The 21691-nt window shown below is 47.2% G+C and overlaps 1 protein-coding gene across 2 annotated transcripts in view; it reads left to right on the top strand.

Moving 5' to 3' along the window:
* Positions 1-21691, top strand: part of SMG1 (SMG1 nonsense mediated mRNA decay associated PI3K related kinase) — a 1401298-nt gene that overhangs the window by 1111543 nt on the left and 268064 nt on the right. For both annotated transcript variants that reach the window (XM_069210224.1, XM_069210223.1), the window contains one exon: positions 2224-2450. In XM_069210224.1, coding sequence (XP_069066325.1) covers positions 2224-2450 — 227 coding nt within the window. The remainder of the gene's footprint in view (positions 1-2223; positions 2451-21691) is intronic.

The following is a 21691-nucleotide window of genomic DNA, read 5'->3' as shown; positions in this document are numbered from 1 at the left end:
ATGAACAAGGCACCTTCACAGACTGGACACCGAGAGTCTGGTAACTTGAGCTTTTGAAAATGAGCTTCGATCCTGCGCTCAGGATGCCCCTTTGGGAGGATGTTCCTGCGCAGCAGCAACGGAAGGTTCCCCACCCGAACTGGTCAACTCTGCGCCTTCATGCGTGGAGTTTGAGCGGCAGCGGTTGATGGCTTTTGACCTTTGCTGCCGAAGTTTGTAAAGTTGTTGTGGCAGCCAGGTGTCCCTCCACTAAAAAGGTATACACCTGCCTTTGGAAACGCTTGGTATATTATTATACAGAAAGAGCTATTGATCCTCTTTCTGTTTCTCTTTCAGACCGTCTTCTTCTTTTTTCTTTTTTTTTTTTTTTTTTTTAAACTATTCCTTGCCCAGCAGGGTTCTGCCTTGGGTAGTCTCAAGGGCTATCTTTCTGCCTTATCGGCATTCCTTTGCGTCCCTGATCAGTCTTCACTTTTGAAATCTCCCATTGTATGTAGATTCATCAAAGGACTTGTACATATGTTTCCCCCTATGCCCTTTGGTATGCCTCAATGGAACTTAAATATTGTCCTCACATTTCTTATGTGTGCTCCCTATGAGCCTTTACTTAATTGTCCCTTTCGGCTGCTCACCACCAAGTCAGCCTTCTTAGTGGCAGTAACATCTGCCAGGAGGATGAGTGTCAGGGTGAGGATATAAGCCACCATATTTCACTGTGTTCACGGACAAGATGGTTCTCAGAACTCGAGCCTCTTTCCTCCCCAAGGTTGTGACCCCAATTCATCTGGGTCAGATCATCACCCTGCCCACCTTCTTTGCTCCACCGCATCCCTCTAAGGAAGAGGAGCGAGTCCACCAGCTGGACCCAAAAAGAGCGTTGTCGTTCTACCTTGACCGCTCAAAAGAGCTGCGGGTGGGTGACCAACTCTCTGTGGGCTACGTAGGAGCAAAGAAGGTTCGGGCAGTGCAGAAACGAACCATTTCGCACTAGGTCGTGTTCTGCATTAAAATCTGCTACACACTGACCAAGAAGTAGCCTACTTAGGACTTGAGGGCTCATTTCACCAAGGGCAAGGCTGCTACCACTGCGCTGGCACGAGGTGTTCCTGTCCTGGATATTTGTCAGGCAGCTATGTGGGCACCCTTTCACACTTTTGCAAAACACTATTGCCTGGACAATCGGGTCCAGAGAGACAGAGACTTTGTCCGCTTGGTCCTGCAGGACTTTTTAGTGTAAAGGAGATCTATCCGCAGCCCACCGCCAGGAGGTAATGGTTTGGGTATCTATTCTAAGGTAAGGAATCTGCAGCTAGAAGTCTCTATCTGATGAACAAGTTACTTACCTTTGATAACGCTTTATCTGGTAGAGACTCTATCTAGCTGCAGATTTCTTATGCCTCCCCGCTCTGCAGACATGTCTAAATAGACTTAGGGTTTATCTCTTTCAGGGCCCTAGTTTTTGCGCAGGTGAACTGTTGGTTCTATCCATGACTCTGCTTCTGGTGTGGAAGTTTGTGGGTACAAAAACTGACGTACATGTGCTGGGGCGGTGCCTTTATACACGACCTTGACGTCAAAAATGGCTCCGCTGATGCCGCCACGCGGATCTGAACTACGCTACTCGATTGCGCGCACAAGGTGCTGCTAAGCAAAAAATTCTGGAGTCTTAATCTGTCACTAGGAAATTCTAAGGTGAGGAATCTGCAGATAGATAGTCTCTACCAAATAATGCGTTACCGAAGGTAAGTAACTTGTTCATTTAAATAATTCTGGATTGATTTTTGGTGAGCCATTTTTTTCCTATATATTTTTTTTGTTATTAATTGAATTGCTCCCTGCCTTAGAAAAGCACTACTTTATTTTCAATTTTCTTTGAAAAAATTGTGAGTTAATTTAAAGAGAATTTGAATGCAAAAAAAAAACTATGATTACCAATGGGAAGGAAGCAGGCCTTCCCCCAAACAAAGTATCTGCACCTCCATCCTGTATCTGGTAGACATGACCAAATGTACATTTGTGTTAAATGCCGAGTTTGTCATAGTCTTCTCTTCCTTCAGCAATCTACAAAGGAAAAAAAATCTGAGATCAAGATTTGGATATGGGAGTTCTTTTATTTGGATTTTGTGTGTGAAAATTTCTCATTTAAGTATCTTGCTGAACCTTTCAGCATTTGTTGCTGTTTAATGTTGATCTTAATTTGATTCTTAATTTTTTTTGATTTAGGAATTGAACTCTAACTTCCGACAGATTATTTTCCCTGAGGCTCTGCGTTGCTTAATGAAAGGAGAGTACACCCTGGAAAGCATGCTTAATGAGCTGGACACCATAATTGAACAAACAACTGATGGAGTCCCTCTCCAAACACTTGTTGATTCTCTTCAAGACTATTTAAGAGATGCAGCAATGGGCCTCGAAGAAGAGACACATGCACATAACGTTGATGTTGCAAGGTAAGGGCCTATATAGTAAAGTTCAAGGATTCTTTTGAGGTTACTGCTTTGAGTAATGGGCAAAAGGTTTGAATGTCCCTTCTGAAGTTTTTAGTATTTGTTCATTTCTTTTTCCGAAAAGTGAACATTCTAAAAATCACACTACAGGTGGGAGTCTCAATGCATGTGGAGCCTGTGTACAACTTTGCACCTAGCTTCTTGATCTAGCAACCATTTGTCCAGTACCTGCGAGTCATTGTTTTCCCTAAATTGGTAGGCCAATAACCATTAAAGAATTGGTTCAGTGCAAAACTGCAGATATAATACGAAGGATTGCACTGCTGTAAACATTAACCTTTATTCCTGCATTGAAAATTATTTTTGCATCTGAAAAGATTTCTACATCAAAATACTCTAAAAGTAATGCGCGCATTCTGTCGTATGACCTTACGTTTTTAAAGCAAAGTGTTCATTGTCTAGACATACTAGCCTTTTGATAAACATTGATGCATCTAACACATTTCGTCTCTCAGACTTTCTGAAGATTATTGTTGAGGATGGAATCAAAGATTATGGTAAATTCAATTGATAAGTAATAGAAGGTCCCCAAATGGCTTTTCTCGTAGGTTCTGAGGAGGAATGTCAGCTTTGGGTTGTCCAGTGAAAAAGGGGGAGCTGGAAGATTTAGGCCAGTGTACCCATGTATGAAAGCACCATTTTTGGTATGGTTAGCCCCTACTTTTTGCCTGCTACCTGAGGTATTTTCGACTGTTAGTGCACTGGGTCCCTGCTAACCAGGTCTCCAGTGCCAGAGCTCTTTCCCAAAACTGCAGGGTTGTTTTGCACAATTGGCACACTCCTTATCACCCACTGTAAGTCCCTAGTAAATGGTACCCCTGGCACCTAGGGCCTGGCGTACTAAGGAAGATCCCTGAGGGATGCAACACCAGTTGTGCCACCCCCAGGGACTCCTCACCAAACCCGCAAAGTTCTTTTGAAATGCGACCCAGGTCTCTCCAGATGGCATCCCCCCCTCCCGTGTCCTACTGGTCCTGACACCACATTTATAGACAGAACAGGAGGGAAAATTAGGCAGATTACGAGTTGTCCCCACTTTATGCCAATCTCACCCCCCTAAGGTGGATGAGCTGGAGTGGACACTACCCGAAGTGAAACCAACCAACGGTGCCATCAAGGTTCCCCAGCTTTCCAGAGTCTGAGTACATCGTGGGTTCTGCCCTCTTGGGCTCCCCGAAGTTGCCTGCAGCCCTGCATGCAGGAAGCCCTCTCCTGCAACCTTGTGGTGAGAGGAAACCTGATACATCCAGCAACCACTGCACCTGTTGCCAACGATCCAATCTGAGATGGGTGACCGGTGCCGGAGTTTAAGTTCACCCCTGCTGGTCTTCCCAACAACACCTGCAGCTTCTACACACAGGCCCCCCTGACAACGAGTGCTCATGGATGGAGAAGCCTGATGCCTAAGGACACCCCTGCATCTGTTACCCCGGAGCATTGGTGAAAAGGACCAAAAGGTGCGCCTACGTCTATGAGCACCCCCCATGTCTACAACCTACCTGTTTGTTGTCCCAGAGTAGCTTCCTAGCCAGAGACTGCAGCATGTGTCACAAAGACCCATTCCCATTGAAAACCATGGAGCACCTGACTCCTTACTGCTACCAAAAACCCAGCCACCCTAGTGCTGCCTGGAGTGACCTGCTGGTGTGGTCAGATCGGTGCCCAGTACTTAAGTTAATTCTTTGAGATTGGCCTCATAAGTCATTGTTAACAGTGTGTTTGCTGAAATTGTTGTCTTCCATAGGTTAACATTGAAGAACTCTGAAATTGCACTGTCAGTTTTTTAAAACTAAAAAGTATGTATGCTTGAAAACGTACTTAACTTATGACAAAGTTTTTGGGTTTAAAGTATATATAAAAAGAAGTATTATTTTTCTAAATTGTTCTTGGATTTATTGTTTGAGTGTGATATTTATTGCTTCTGTGAGTACAAAAAATGCTTAGCACTACCCTCTGATAAGCCTAACTGCTCGCCCACACTACCATAAAATAGATCATCTAGTCCTATCTACTTTTGGCTCTGCAAACCAATTGAAGATCCACTGGACTCTTTTGCACAGTGTACATCTTTTTAGTTCACCATATAGAGAGCAGCTTCCTACAACCCATCATAATACAGGGATATCTCTGGTTAAAACTGTCTGTCGTTTCTGCTTCAAGACGCATAAGTAAGTGCTAAATTGAAAGTGACCCTCCCAAAGTGAGATACTGGGGGAAAGCAAGGCTAGGCTGTGATAGGCCCTTAGTAACCTGTATCGATGTGGATTCAACAGACATGTTGATTTCAAATATAAACAGGTTACTATGGCCTGCCAGTCTTTCACCAGATCTTGGCCCTGCTCGAAGCTTTCAGATGAATCAAAGTGCAAGAAGACCAAGCAGAATTGAACCCCCTTTCGCCACTCAAGCAGGAAGATGCACAGCTGGTACTCGTAAGAACCCTTCTTCCACAGTGTAGGAAAATTCCTCTCATGGCATGGTTACCCCCTAACTTTTTGCCTATTGTTGATACTAGTTATGATTGAAAGTGTACTGGGACCCTGCTAACCAGGCCCCAGCACCAGTGTTCTTTCCCTAAACTGTACCTTTGTCTCCCCAATAGGCACAGCCCTGGCACACAGATAAGTCCTTGTAAGTGGTACCCCTGGTACCAAGGGCCCTGTGGCCAGGGAAGGTCTCTAAGGGCTGCAGCATGTATTATGCCACGCTGGGGACGCCTCTCTCAGCACATGCACACTGCTTCACAGCTTGTGTATGCTGGTGGGGAGAAAATGACTAAGTCGACATGGCATTCCCCTCAGAGTGCTACGCCCACAACCCAGTGCCTGTGGCATAGGTAAGTCACCCCTCTAGCAGACCTTACAGCCCTAAGGCAGGGTGCACTATACCACAGGTGAGGGCATAGTTGCATGAGCGCTATGCCCCTACAGTGTCTAAGCCAAATCTTAGACATTGTAAGTGCAGGGTAGCCATATGAGTATATGGTCTGGGAGTTTGTCAAACACGAACTCCACAGTTCCATAATGGCTACACTGAAAACTGGGAAGTTTGGTATCAAAGTTCTCAGCACAATAAATCCACACTGATGTCAGTGTGGGATTTATTGAAAAATGCACACAGAGAGCATCTTAGAGATGCCCCTTGTATACCAGTCCTACTCCTAGTGTTAGGCTGACCAGTTTCTGCCAGACTGCCACATCCAGACGGGTTTCTGGCCAGATGGGGTGAGTGCCTTTGTCACTCCTTGTCCAGGTATAAAGCCTGTACTGGGTGGAAGTGCTTCACACCTCCCCCTGCAGGAACTGTTACACCTGGCGGTGAGCCTCAAAGGCTCCAGCCTGGTGTTACAGCACCCCAGGGCACTCGAGCTAGTGGAGATGCCTACCCCTATGGGCACAGCCCCCACTTTTGGCAGCAAGTCCGGAGGAGATAATGAGAAAAGCAAGGAGGAGTCATCCACCAGTCAGGACAGCCCATAAGGTGCCCTGAGCTGAGGTGACCCTTGCCTTAGGAAATCATCCATCTTGTTTTGGAGGATTCCTCCCAAAAGGATTAGTGATGTGCTCCCCTCCCCACAGGGAGGAGGCACAAAGAGGGTGTAGCCACCTTCAAGAACAGTAGCCATTGGCTACTGCCCCCCAGACCTAAACACACCCTTAAATTGAGTATTTAGGGGCGACCCTGAACCCAGGAAATCGGATTCCTGCAACCTGAAGAAGGACTGCTGACCTGAAAGTCCCGCAGAGACGAGGGAGACAACAACTGACTTGGCCACAGCCGTACCAGCCTGTCTCCAGACTCAAAGAACCGCACATCGACACATCCAGTGGGACCAGCGACCTCTGATGACTCCGAGGACTGACCTGCACCTAAAGGACCTAGAAACTCCTGAGGACAGCGACTCTGTCCAAAACTACAACCAAGAAACCATCTTTAAAGAAGACTACAGCCTCACTTCGGAAATGTGAGTCTTCACACTCTGCACCCGACGTCCCCAGCCCGTGTCCAGAGAAACCAACACCGCAGAGAGGACCCCCAAGTGACTCCAACGACGTGGAAACCCTGAGTCGACCTCCCTGCACCCCCACAGCGACGCCTGCAGTGAGTATCCAGAGGCTCCCCCTGACCGCGACTGCCCGTTAACAGAGGAAACGGATGCCTGGAGAAGCACTGCACCCGCAGCCCACAGGACCGAGAGGATCCAACCACCTGTGCAGGAGTGACCAGCAGGCGCCCCTTATCCTATCCCAGTCGGTGGATGGCCCAAGAAGCCCCTCTGTGCCCTTCCTGCATCGCCAGAGTGACCCCCCGGGTCCCTCATTGATTTCAATACAAAACCTGACTCCTTGTTCACCCACTGCACCCGGCTGCAACGAGTCCAGGACAATCGAACATCGATCCTGATGTTTAAACCCCATTGATCGTGATGGTTAAACCTCCACCCTGGATTGCAATGAGAACAGCGTTGAGGCTTCTTGTTCCTGCTTGTCTGCTGCAACAGGTGGCATATGCAGGGTCTACAGCACTGTAGGAGACTGGACCCTTGTTGCAGTAGTCCCCCCTCTTTTACCCTGATGTTTGATGCAGCTTTGACTGAAGTGCACTGGGTTCCCACTAACCAGGTCCCCAGTGTCAGTGTTTTCCCAAAACTGCACAATTGGTCCTCATTTGGCAATACCTTTGGCAGCCCGGTAAGTCCCTAGTAAATGGTACCCCAGCTCCTTAGGGCATTGGTCCCAAAGAAGGTACATATTGTGCCTCCCTAAGGGACCCCTCACCTATCTCATGCAGACTGCCATTGCAGGCTGCGTGTCTTGATGCAACTAAAAGTGAAAACACAACATGGTAGACAGCCTGTGTGCAATGCCCACTAACTCTGCATGCAATAAATGTAAGCCTTCCCTACAGCAGACCTTCCAGCCCTAAGGCAGGGTTCATTATATTGCATGTGTGGTCATCTGTGGTCATATCTGCAAGAACAGATATGCCCCTGTTATGTCTTTGTCGATTTATTTGAAGGGCATGTGCTGGAAACTGATCACTACGAGTTCCCCAGCTACATAATGGCTTCAGTGAAACTAGGGATGTTTGGTATCAAACATCTCGCATTAATAAATCCTCACTGATTCCAGAGATTTATTAATATATTCACCCAGAGGACACCTTGGAGGTGCCCCCTGAAAATCCCTTCCAACAACTAGTGTACTGGCTGACTGGTCTTATCCAGCCTGCCACCAACAGACAGGTTCTTAATCCCCAGGGGTGAGAGCCTCCGCTCTTGGGTATTGAGGAACAAAGCCTGCTCTGGCATGAGTGTTACACACCCTTCCAACAGGATGACCTGCAAATTGGCATTCTAAGACAGGGTGTTTAAAGAGTCCTCCGCCTTTGGTATGCAAATCTGGCTTCCCTCAGAGGTGAGGAGATGCCGACCCAGGGCCCATTTGGCACCTGATCAGGTGGGAAAAGTAGTAGTCCGAGAGGCGTGTCTACTTTCAGGCCAGTTGCACTCCTAAGGTGAGCTACCAGATGTGAACAAGAAATTTGAGTTTGCCATCTTGGTGATGGCAGAACTAGGAACTCTAGGACAGGGTTATGTGCACTTCCACCAGGAAGTGGTCATAAAGGGGGTGTAGTGACCCCAGCATTAAGTAGCCTATTGCCTACTACCCTACACTCCCCTAAATTTAGTATTTAGGGAAATCCCTGGCTCCAAAAAATCTAATCCTGCCAACCTGAAAGAAAATGACAGACCCTGAAGAGTCGCTAAAACAAGAGCAGAAGACCAGCAACTGACTTGGCTCCAGCCCTGCCGGCCTTCTTTCTGTCCTCAACAATGAGCCAAAGACTACTTGTCCTGCAACTGCCTGTGCCTCCAACAGCCTAGGAGGACTGCCAGGCTTGAACCAAGACCCAGGTACTCCTCTGGAGTAGCTAGCTGCTCCTCCTGCATCGAGCAGGCACCCCAGAAGAAATGTTGCAGGTCCGGACCACCAAAACCCAACACTGGTAAGCACCACTGCACCCGTGCCCCCTAGCCCAATTTGAAGTGGGCCAATGGTGCCAGCATGATCCCCCGACTCTCCACAGACCAAACCCATCTTGGGTTTGCCGCCTGTGGATGTCCTGATGCCACCTGCAGCCTCTCTACGCAGGCCCCTCCTCTACCGTGAGTGACCTGGTGACATAAACCCGACACCTTTACACCCAGCCGCCCCGGCCCGAAGAGAAGAGGGCCTGAGGTGTCTGTACGTCCCTGAACATTGTGAGACCAGAGCTCCCTTGTTGATTCACCAGGACTGGTCCACTAGTCCCAGCTTGCAGCATCTTTCTAACCGGACCGTTCCCCATAGGATAGTATCAGGGCATCTGATGCTGAAAAGCACCTCTGCACCCAGATGCCCCAGTGCCTCCTGAGGTGACCTGTTGGTGCTGCCTTAGACCCTGTACCATACTCACCTTAAGCCTGGATGATTGGTCCTGTAAGACACTGTAAAGTACTAGTATGCAGTATATTCCTTTCCTCCATAGGATAACATTACCGCCTCAGAAATTGCACTGTTGATTTCCCAAACCTGTAAAAATCAATAACTCGAAGTGTATTTACCTGATCGTCATTATCTTGATGCCTAAAATTATATAAAAGGTATTTTGTAAATTGACGTGGTTCTACTTATGCAGTCATGTTTATCATTTATTGACTGTGTGCTTGCAGATAATGCCTAACACTCCTCTCTGATAGGTGTACGGCTGCTCGTCCACACTACCCTCTAAGAGAGCACCTTGAGATTGCTGGAGCAAACCCCTGTCCACTAGTAAAGGAACCCCTGGAATCTTTGCACAGTATACTTCATTTTGGTATACCATATAAACAAGCAGGATCGAAAGAGTCACTAGGCCCAGCACCAAGGAAACCTATTAGATGGCGTCCAGGATTTGGAGGAGACTGCATACGATCTGCCCTGGTTGCTGCTCGACCACTGCCTGACCAGTGGCAGGCCCCTCTACCTCCACCAGAGTTGCTAATCATGAATGATGCGTCCCTGCTGGTCTAGGGTGGTTATCTGGGAGAGGTTTAGATGAGAGGGCTCTGGTCTCCAGCAATTCCCAAGTCTATATCAGTCTGTTGGAGTTGCGGCCCCTTTCACCTGAAATGGAAGGTCTTCCTGCTGTCTTTCAAGGGAAAACTGGTACAGGTTCTCATGGAAATCACCACTGCTGTTTGGTACTGTAGCAGAGAGGGCACAGTGGGATCTCCCACTGTGCCTCTGGAGTTAGCTGGAGTGTTAGGGCATCTCCTTGGCCATGATCCACCTGGCAAGATTTTCATACGTCAGGGCGGAAGAGCTCGGTCAACGAAACCTGAAGGTTCACAGATAGCATTTCTTTCCTGCAGTGGTGCAGGGCATCTTCAACAGTGGGGAGAGCCCTGGTTGGATCTTTTTGCCTCTTCTAAACGCACATTGAAAATATTTCCCAGCGGCCCTAACGGAAAGTTTCAATTCTATTAAGGACACAGAGGCGAGGTTTATGCTTCTTTAATTTCCTTTAATCAAACCAGCAGAAGTTAGAAGCAAAAACTGCATTTTCTAGAACATCCTAGGATAGAACTACAAAATGTAATCAGCCAATCCCAGTCTTTCCATGGTCCATATCCCGTTGCACCTCTTCAGGCACTTCCTCTTTCTTGATTCGAGATGAAGATAACGAATGAATCATTCACCTTTGTTGCTCTCTTTACCTGGAAAAAACAAGAACAGCGTCTGAACCAAGAGTCTAACTTGCATACACTGTCTTATTCACTGCAGAACAACAGTTATTATCAATATCATGACAAACATAGCAATTGATAAAACATCCTCCTATGTACCGCTATAAACTTTTTATTGCTTGCTCTTAACCAGATCTTCCATATGTGAAATTCCACCGGTAGGAATAAGACGTGCATTATCTGGGAGGGAATAATTCTTGCCTCCGTGCCCTTAATAAAATGTAAACTTTCCGTTACAGCAGCTATGAAATTTTTCATTCTATGTCAAGACTGGAGGTTAGGATTATGGTGGTTTTAAAGCTTATCAACCACCAAGGATGTCACGTCCAAAACTGGTTTAAAGTAGAACCTCTTACACATGGAATCTGAAGACCAGTCTGCGGCATTGATAATGTCTTCCAGTCTAGCTCCTAGTGAGAAAGCCTTAAATGCTATAGCACCCCTGACCGAATGCACCCCAAAACGAGCCACATTGATCCCTGCCTCCTGCATAATCCATTTTACCCTACGGGCTATGGTTAGCGATGAGACAGCTTTGCAAGGTTTTCTGACCGGGATTAGCAACTGGCGTTCCCCCGTGGGGTGCATGCTCGTATGCCTTGAAGCATCTCAGCGCACACAATTTAGCTGCCTTTTCGAAGGTGGGATAAAAAATTCAACCTTGTCTGTTTTTGTCCGCCTGGATACATGAAAGGTGACTCCCTGAGGCGTAAAGACCCTGCTCGAAAGATCCAGGTCTCGAAGATCTGAAACCCTTTAGCACAGTGGTCTCCAAACTTTTTTATGCCGTGCCCCCCCCAGTTGAAAAATAAAAAGCATTGGGCCCCCTTCAGAAATTTTTACAATTATTTCATAAAGATGGCAATGTTTGAATATGTCTAGACCTATTCAAACATTGCATTTAAGTACTGTTACCTTTTTAAATATGCAATAACATGCTTCTTCTTAAAACAAAAGCCTGTTATCTTTATAATGCTTATTTTAGCAAGAGGCTTCCCCCCCCCCCCCCCGGATCACTTGAGGCCCTCCTGTTTGAAGACCTCTGCTTTAGCAGGAAACAAGGCACCATAACATCTCTAGCTTGGCCGATATTTCCTCCTTCAAAAGGTATTCAATTGTCTGTCAGGATTGGAAGAGATTAACAACCAAATTGACATTGTATAAATTGGAGTATTTGGGTTGCGGAGGAAGAGCAAAGCGAATACCTCATAACAGATTACACACTAAAGGATGTTCCCCTACCGGCAGACTCTGAATAGGAAGATGACATAGCAGACATATACGTATTTACAGTACAGTAAGCCATACCCATGGATGCCAAGGAAGCCAAAAAATTCAAGACCGGGGCAACGTTGTACCCAATGGGTTGTCCATGCAGATTTATATCTCTTAGAAGTACTGTCTGCCCAGGCTGCTGCTAGGAGTCTTTCAGCTTCCGATGAAAGGCCTGGGAGTCTCTATCGTTCCCTGTAATCCTCTAAGCCATGAGAGGAAGACGGCCTTGGAGATTCAAAGGATGACTATGACCCAAAGGATCCTTTAGAATATCCAGACATGGATTAGAAAATCCCAAGAAAGTTCCAGAAGAACCGGCAACCACACTTTAGATCTCCAAACCGGAGTGATCACTACCACTTGCCCCTCCTGCCTGCCACGTGCGCTGCCAGTTGTGTGATCATGGCAAAAGGCAGGAAGGCATAGCCCTTCTCCTTCGACTATTCTTTGAGAAACGTATCTGTTGCCAAGGCCTGAGGGTCTGGCTGATATAGTGGAGGATCTGTTGATCCAGCCGGGACGACTGATACCTTCCATCTTGAAATGGCGGAAAAGCAGCCAGCCATTGATTTCTCTCAAATTGATTACTGGATGTTGGCCCCCATCTCGCTTTTCCACTAAAAAGATGTTGCTTAAGAAACCCCAAGGATGAAGCGATGTCAGGGCTATCGCCGCCTTGCAGTGCAACTCCCTCACCTCCTGGTCCACCAGAGCTTCTTGGGAGTGAACTCTAGCTGAAAACCGTGGATAGTCTGGAGAACCCAAGGGTCTGAGGAAAGAGGCTCCCAGTTGTTTGGGAACTGAGCCAGCTTTTACCTAACTGGTATGAAAACCCCTGACATGAACTCACCGGTTTGGGCTCCTTGCAGTTGTCCCCTGAAGGACCTTTGGCGCCTCTACCTCGTTGACCCCATCTGGTGGGGAAGAACTCTCTGTAACGGGGCTGCTCAACTGCCCTGCGGGGGTCCTGTCCTCTGGTGGGGCCTTAGATGTAATGACGGCCAGTCGAGTGCCCTCTCCCGCGATCGACCGCGATGAAAAGGTGAAGCTGGAAGATCTTCTTTATCGAGGATTGCTCCTTGTACAAGAAAGTAAAGGTAGAGACTAACTTTGACAGTTCCTTGATGAAAGGGTTCCCAAAGAGGTTTTCCTGAGCAACTGGCCCGCCTCCACAGACTCGCGGTCCCCCTGCTGCGGGTCCACTTTTATCTACTGAAATCTGCACCTCTGCACTGAGAGGCCACAGTTGGCCTTTCCCATAAATATTATGGCTCTCTGGGCCCAACTGGAGACCACCTCTGGGGATAAAGGGGTGTCCTTTGCCTGCTCCGCTCTGCCAGCTCCAGCATTCTCGTGAGGGGCCCTGAAATATCTAACAACTCATTCTGACAGGCCCCCCAGGACCTGTTAATGCCCTTTTTGGGATCCTTGATAAACGTTTGCAGAAATGTGGCCATTTTGGGAGATCGATGTCCGGGGTAGAGGAGACTTTCCCTGAGAGATATGGATGAGGGCACTCCGTTCTCAACCTCGCATGAACTTCTTTTTCCAGATGCTTGTGCAGCTTGCCAGCCACATATGAGGTGACCTTGTCCGAGGGGACCCATTCAGAGGAGTGAGGATGGACAAGGTCATCTGAGTCTAGCATGTCTGATGTACCCCACTGCCTGGAGGGGCTCCAAGAGAGTTTGGGTTGGCCTCCAAGGCCTAGATGGGCCTGCTTCGTCATTGAAGTCGTGCAAATCATCATCCACCTCAGGATCTGCTGATGGCAGCAATGAGAGTGGGTTGCCGGGACTGGCGCTCTGCAAATGCCTGCTTCAGTTTGTCAAACGCTGCCATATCCAGTCCGCCCTCCATTTTGTGCTTAGGGAGACGTTGCGCTGACTGTCCCCAGTCTGTGGAGCCCTTAGTAGGGAGAGGAAGGTTGAAGGGGGATGGCCACGAATACTTGGGATAGACATCTCTCCAGAGGCTCAGTGGCGGCGGCCACCCCATGATGGATTGACGCATTCACCACCTCACAGAACTCACTGCCAATGGGGAGGACCGAGATGGTGGTCTCCTCTATGTACTCCTTGTTTTGCCTGATGGTGGCTTAGTGTACAGGCCAGTTGGGGCCACTGAAATTTGCTGGCAAAGACCAGACAATATGGGTTGATACTAGCTCAGGGTGTCCCTTTAGGTTCAACCAGGTTCAGAAGCTTTAGGCACAGCGTGCAGTTTGCTAGGGGATGCCCCCCCTGCAGTATTCCAAGACCTAGAGCCTTTCTTGAGTCAATCAGGTTAATCCCCTGGGGCTAGGTGAATTGCCTATGTCCAAGAACGGATCCCTTTGAGGCGTCGGGGCTTCTAAGGCATGCAGCTGCTCCGAAGTGTGTTATCGCGGGCGAATGCTGTTGTCGAATGACAGAGCTGTCACCTTGCGTCAACGAGGCATGCAATGCTAGTCGGCGCACCGCTCTGCCCTCTGCAGGTGCACGGGATTTCCTCAGCGCTTGACAGGCACTTATCTTCTTCTGAAGCAGGAAAGAATGAGGAAGTGCCTGAGGAGACATTTTGTAGTTATATCCCAAGGTGTTCTGGGAAATTTGGTTTTTACTTCTAACTTATTCTGTTTGATTAAAGGAAAGAAAGAAAAGCATAATCCTTGCCTCCGGTTCTGACATAGAATTTCAAAACTTCTTTGTGTTGAAGTTTTCAGGAATGCTCTCTCCAGGAGATACATTCAGGCTAGAGTGGAGCATGGGACTCCTGCCCACGTTTTTCCCCCTTAGCCTCTCCTGCTTAAAGTTCTGAAGATCGGGAATGACGAGGCCCAAGTCATCCTTGTGGCCCCGGACTGGCCCAGGAGAGTGTGTTAGATAAAACTTCTGGGCATGAACATTTGTTCTCCAACAGACTACTAGTTAGGATGAATAGTTTTTTGCAGCAGCAGAGCTGGGTTCTGCATCCAGATCTGCGCAATGCACACCTATTGCAAGCCAAACCATTAGATATTTTATTGTTTGTTTTGCCTTTGGCCCCCACAAGGTCTTGCAGTGGGCATGGTTAAGGTTGATTTGCTGGCCTTTGTGTTTACCGGACCAATCGTCCCAGTTTGTCACTTGTTGTGATGAGTTTAGTGAAGGTTTAATGCAGATGTTCCCTTCCAAACATTTTGTGGTGCCACAGTAGGATCATAAAGTGTTTCTAATGTTTCTTAGGTGTATCTTCTTTGAGCCAATGTATGTTTGCTTTTTGCATTGTCTGATTCTCAAATCCGTTTCCCTCACTGTGATCACTTCAGTTCATTATGTAAGTGAGCTTCAGCCACCCTGGGTGGGGCCGCCCTACACCACCTTTTTCCCAGAGAAACTACTGTTGAGGGCCCGGGCGACTTTATGCCAAAAGTCATGTTTCCATTCCACAGTGGGTAATCCATCACCCTCCCAAAAGTTTGGTCTGTCTCCCATTCGAAAGAGGAGACGAGACTCCTTTAACTAGACTTCAAATAGCATAAAGCTTTTACGTGGATCACACCAAAGACCATCTTCCTTCTCATGATGTCCAGGCAACAATTATACACTAATCGACATGCCCTTGGATGGCTAGTAGCTGTTCAAATAAAAGGTTGAGTCCTCTGTGGAGCTAGATATCTCCAGCCACAACTCTGCTTCTGAATGTGATGTCATTGGAGTATATTAGGGGCTCACCTTTGTCCTGACTTAATTGTTTTTTCATGTTTCATATATGTGGTCCGAGACATTCTCTCTCTGTCTCATCTACGAAATTCTCAACTTTCAACGACTAGATCGAATGTCTCCTCAAAGGGAAAAGCATTTGTTTGAACACACGCAGTCAAGAAATGAGGCACACACTTAATGACTAACTCCAAACCAATGTTTTTGTAGAGCAAAAATATATTTTGTTAGTTTATTTCTAGAACCAAAAGGATCTTTGCTGCAGGTAAGTACAGTTGTAAGTTTCTGTCAAGCTTATATATCAGATGCACTTTGTTCGGTTTTGTAGATTAAACAGTTTACCAGTATGTCACATTTTTTAATTTCAAAAGTTGAAAGTGCAATTTCTCATAGGAACCAATGCAGGCCTAGGGGATGAAAAGTGTTAGCACAGTTAATAGGTAAGGTAAGTACTCAACTTACAATTCTAGTCTTCAGGGGTTAGGATGTCCAAGGGTCAAAGTTGGTGTCAGGTTTTCAATGGAATTCTATGAGGACTGGGAGCACTCACAATGACACAGGTTGCAGGTAAATACCAGCGGTTTCAGGGCACAGGCCTTGGGGGTTTAGATTAGCAACGGGGCCATAGGTCAGCACCAAACACAAACCCTCAGCGGCACTGGGGTGGCCGGGTGCAGGGTGCAAACACAGCATTGTCTGCCCAGTGCTTTTCAATCGAGGAACTACAGGGGTCACAAAGATGCTGCAGGCTGGAGTAGGAGAGGCACCCGCTGGATGTTGCTGGATCATCGGTTGGATTCCCCAAGGAGAGGGGGCTGCAGGTGCAAGGGTTCCTTTAGACATCTGGAATCTTCGTCGGATCCGGTCGCTGTCATGGGGGTCCTCTGGATGTAGGCTGCAGGCGTCATTGTGTTGGTCAGGAGAGGTCAACCCAGGGTGGACTCAGGGTCAAAATTGCTTAGAGACCACCTATGGACCAGTAGGTCACCTGGACACGGGCTGTGGGCGTCAGGTGCAAAGTGGGCAGGGCTTGCGGATCTGGGGTGGTTCTGGAGTCCTCCTTGGCTGTTTCTTGTGGACAGGGCCTCTGTCTTCTAGAGTTCTAGGTCCTCTGCTGGGCAGGCAGTTCTCTGGAGGTTTGAAGAAGTTGCTGGTATTGCAGGATGTGTCACCTTTTTGTAGCAGGAGTATTTAAGCTGCAGACAGGCTGGCAGCACTGGGGCCCAGTCAGTTGTCAAATGGAATCTTCACTGTTGGGGTTGGCTCTTCAGTCCTTCTTCGTGAGGGCGCCAGGATTCTAAAGAGCAAGGTTCAGGGGTGCCCCTAAATACTAGATTTAGCAGCGTTACAGGGGTTAGAGCGCAGTAGCCAATGGCTACATCCTTCCTGTGCCCACTCTCTTAGGGAAGGGGGGCACATTCCTATCCCTATTGGTCCCTCTCTTCCAAACCAAGATGGAGGATTTTGCAAGGAGGAGACACTTCAGCTCTGGACACCTTAGGGGTGGTCCTAGCTGCAGTGGTCCCTCCTCATTGTTTTTCCTAATCTTCCCGCCGAACCTGCCTTCGAAAGTGGGCCTTGGTTCGGGGGGCAGCTTCTCCACTAGCTGGAGTGCCCTGGGGTACTTTAACAGGAGGCCTGAGCCTTTGAGGCTCACCGCCAAGTGTTGCTGTTCCTGCAGGTGTGAAGCACCTCCACCCGGAGCAGGTTTTGTTCCTGACCTCAGAGGGCACAAAGGCTCTCACTCCATGTGGTCAAAAACTTGTCTGTTAGTGGCGGACTGGCACACACTGGTCAGCCGTGCACTAGAAAGTTTAGTAAAATACAAGGGACATCTCTAAGATGCCCTCTGTGTGCATTTTACAATAAATCCAACACTGGCATCAGTGTAGGTTTATTGTGCTGAGATGTTTCATACCAAACTTCCCAGTCTTCAGTGACGCCATCATGGAGCTGTGGAGTTTGTTTTGACAGTCTCGCAGCCCATGTACTCTTATCTGTCCACAATGTACTTACAATGTCTAAGATTGGACTTGGACACTGTAGGGGAATATTGCTCATGCAGCCATGCCCTCACCTGTGGTATAGTGGACCCTGCCTTAAGGCTTTATGACCTGATAGAGGGATGGATGCCATGTCGACTTTACCTTTCTCTTCCCAGCAACAGACACAGTCTGCCTTGGCATTGTGCATGTGTTTGGTGAGTTGTCCCTTAGGGTGGCACAATACATGCTGCAACCCTTAGGCACCCTCCCTAGCCACAGAGCCGTTGGTACCACTTGTACCCTTTCATGAGGACTTAGCTGTGTGCCAATTGGATAAACAATGGCACTGTTCAGGGAAAGAACACTGGTGCTGGTTCCTGGTTAGCAGGATCCCAGCACATAGTCAAGTTATCCTTAACATCAGGCAAAAAGTATGTGGGAGAGGGGTAACTATGCCAAAAGGGGCACTTCCCTACAAAAACTACCAACTAAATAACAAAAGGTTGAAGTGCTCTTCTTCCATGAGGAAGAAGGCCCATTACTGCTATTTGCAGACACTGCTCTTTCTCAATGTTGGGCACACCTCTTGCCCATGACAAGTTGATACCAAATTTCCCCAAAGTCTTGGTGGTATAGAACAAACGTAGAGAAAGTCTTGCTTGTCCGGAATGCGAATGATTGATTGAAAACCCAGGATCTCCCAATGCCTATTTTTATCTTCTAGTTCTCCCTGCCCACAGATGTTGCTGGCTGTTAACCATGAGATCCTGGCACTAGGTGTTCAGTCTTTCTTTTCAGACTACAGGGCACTTCTTTCTTTCATCTTAGGGAGCATCATTAATAAATTGGCATACCACAACCATGGTCTGTTACAGCAACTTACAGCATGGGTTGAGATTGTGGATTCTGCGTTTGGAAGGTGATTCGATTGTAGCAGGGGTCCAGAGACAATGAATTTTCTTGGTCTCAGCGTGCTGTTGGCCTTCCTTCAGTTTGTGAGCAGACACACTGTTACCTCTTACAAAAGGACCACTTGTGGGAATCTACAACCGAAAGTGACAGTTGTGTTCAGCTTCACATTTGATTCTACATGTGTATCACATCATCATGGCCCAGAACAGGTGTCTTCCCTTCATGGAATTCACTTACCTGTGAATGGGTCCCTGTTGGGATGCCTTTTTGTTCAGCTGGTCTTGTGATCTTGTGCCTGCTGTACATGCTTCCACTGACTATGCTTCTGTTGAAAGGTCTGCTGAAGGTGAAGTTGGATTGAGCACAGCTGATCACCCTGGACTGGGCAAGGAGAGTCATGTATGCCGATCTATGGACACCCTGCATACGAGAGCTTGCTCTTCTCCTTGATGGGGTGGAACTGCTGTCACAGGAGGATGTTCAGGACGTACATCCCAATCCTCGAATACTGCTGATGTACGCGTGGAAATTAAGCAATGCCAGCTAGATTGATCGATCTGTTGATGTGGCGGGCATCCTCCTTACTGCCAGGAAACCTGCTATGAAATCCATTTATGGAGGTCATTGGAAGAAACGTTTCACTTCACTGCTGTGAGTCAAAAGGCCTAAACCCATGTAAATCCTGTCTTTCTAATATTTTACAATGTGCCCTGTTTCTTGCACAGCAGGGGCCAAACATTGGCTCCAGTTAATGCTTCATGCAAACTGTGGCTGCAGGCCTGCCATTGCAGCCTGTATGAAATGGCCCATGCACCTTTCACTCCAGATATAGGTTTGCTTTATATCATGGTCAATGAACTCTGACCCTGTAAGTCACCCCTAAGGTGGGCCCTTAAGCCCAAGGGCAAGGTGCATGGTCCTAAGTGTGAGGGCAGCCCTACATGAGCAGAGGTACCCCTAGGAACTCCAGACTCCATTCCCTAGATGTTGTAAGTGTGGGAAAGCCATCTTAAGTTATGTGGTGGTCACTGGTCAACATGGCTAACTACATAATGTCTTCACCAAACCTAGGCATGTTTGGTATCAGACATTTTGGAATCATGCAACCACACTGATTCCAGTGTTAGTTGCATGATACCATGTACTATGGGGGTTTCCTAGGTGGATCCCCCATGTCTGCATGTACAGCCTTGCAGGGTCTGCATGTCACCCCGTGCTGCTGCAAACCCCGACACTGTTCTGCCCTCCTGCTGCCTAGCCTAACTCAGGCAGGGGAAGGCAGAACAAAGGATTTCCTGTCAGACAGAGGTGTGACCACCTCTTCTTTAGAAATAGATGTTGCTGGGGTTGGGCACATTTGGTCCCCTCCTCGCATAAACTGGTTTGCACCAGTGCAGGAATCCATGGTTCCCTCTCTGGCACAAAACCACACAAAGGATAGGGGAGTGACCACCTCCCTCCTGCTCCGCCCCTAGTGAGGTGCACAGAGCTCTGCCAGGTGGCCACTTGATACTGCCATCTTGGAAATCAGCTGAGCAGAGGCCCCTGGGAGCATATGACTGGCTAGTCCAGCTGAGTGATGTCCCTTACCCCCTCTGATAGGTTAGTCACTGCAGCTAGTGTCCATCTCCCTTCCTGGGTCACTTAGGAGATCCCTCAAGGGTGGGACCCCAGATTTGTCTGTAAAACTTCAGGAACCATCAGCAAGTCTCCTCTGCAAGACACAAAAGAATTGTCTACCTTACGCAACAAGAATTTTCAATTCTATTAAGGACTCTGGGGTGAGGATAATGCTTCTCCTTCTTTGCTGTTTTTTAAGGTCAAAACACAGTAGCCAATTAAAACAAAACTTTTTCTTAAAATACATTACCCATAAGATTTATGGATGACATAACAGTCCAATCATAACTCATCAAATGATATATAGTCCAGAGGAACCACAAATCCTCCACTTTCTTTGCTCTAAGATACGTCTTAATGTCTAGAACTGTCTCAACAACATTTCTGAAATAGGTCTCCAGCATAGTATCGACGTGGGTTAATGAAAGTGACAGGCTCGCAAGTCCAACGTGAGAAATTAAAGGTGTTGACATCTCAGCTAACCGGACTTTTGATCCGAAACTGTGAAGAAAACTGAGATAATGTTGTAACACTTGTAATTTGAATTAAGTCATGCAAGCACATTGAGTCACGCAAATACAAATTATAACGATAACATTGACTGTCATAATAAGGAAAACAATGCATCATGTACAAATCTTGATCATATGCATATCAATAACTGTTAATATATGAATATTCCAATGTTTGAATACATTCTGCATGGAAGATTGGGTGGGATAGTCCGAATAACTGTGTGGAATAATCGTGGTCTCAGATTCCTTAATAGAATTGAAAATTCTTGTAGTGTAAGCTAGAACATTTTTTATTCTGTGTCCGGACTGGAGGCTTTGGATTATGCTTGTTTAAAGTTGCTGTAACACAATAGAAGCCACATCTAAAATAGGTTTATAATAAAATGTTTCAAATGTCGTATCTGCTGACCAGTCTGCTGCCCACATTATGTCCTTTAATTTTGACCGTAGGGAAAAGTACTTTGAGACCACAGCACCTCTTACCGAATGAGCTCCAAACTTTTACGTGTCAATTCCTACTTGAGCCAGAATCCATCTCACTTAGCATGCTAAGGTAGCTGAAGTCACTGGATGAAAGCGCTTCTGGAGAGAAATCAGGAGTTGACCCCTGGTGGTCTGGCGATACTCTCTGGTTCAGTCTTCATATTCTTTTAAGTAGTGGACTATGCATAGTTTGGGTTCTTCAGAAAAACTAGGATAAGTCACTTGCTTAGAGAGGGTTTTGGTTCTTCTTGAGATGGAAAAGGTAACACCCCATCGGGAGAATAGACTTGTCCCGAGATCTAGGGCTCTGACATCGGAGACCCTCGTACTAGGTACCAGGCACATCAATATGGTTAGCATAGCTGACAGTTGTTTCTTTGACATGTCGGAGTTACAGGCCAACGCCGCAGAAAGTTCAGAAAGATGTTAACATCCTATAAATAAGAATATTTAGGTTGAGGAGGATTTGCTAACTGAATGTCTCATCACCCTCCTTACTAAAGGATGTTCTTCGACTGGCTTCCCATATATGGACATGTGTCCTGCATAAATACAGAACGGTAGTTATTGACTGAGTAATAGCTTTAACTTTCAAATGCCATTTCTGCCAGAAAATTTGCTACAGAGGTAATGGTGAACCCCAAGGCATCCATATTCTGTGTGTCGCACCAACTTACCCATCTGCCCCAGGCAGAGGTGTAAGTTTGAGTGGTGTCTGACCATGAAGTGGATACAAATTGGAGAGATTGTTCTGAAAGGCCTGGCATAGACAAACGCTGCCTGAAATGCGCCACACCATGAGTTGAAGTTTGTTCTGAGTGATCAGAGGGTGGGGTATCCCTGCTGGATCTAGTACTGTATTCAGTTGGCCCGGCAGGTATTCTGCCGTCACTTTTATGTAATTCTGAAGGCAGTAGTGCCAAAAGGTCTTTGCTATCTC

The sequence above is a fragment of the Pleurodeles waltl genome, chromosome 10 (genome assembly GCF_031143425.1).
Source record: "Pleurodeles waltl isolate 20211129_DDA chromosome 10, aPleWal1.hap1.20221129, whole genome shotgun sequence".
NCBI lineage: Eukaryota > Metazoa > Chordata > Amphibia > Caudata > Salamandridae > Pleurodeles > Pleurodeles waltl.
Note: the sequence above shows the minus strand (reverse complement) of the source record. Positions and strands in the feature narration are given on the sequence as shown.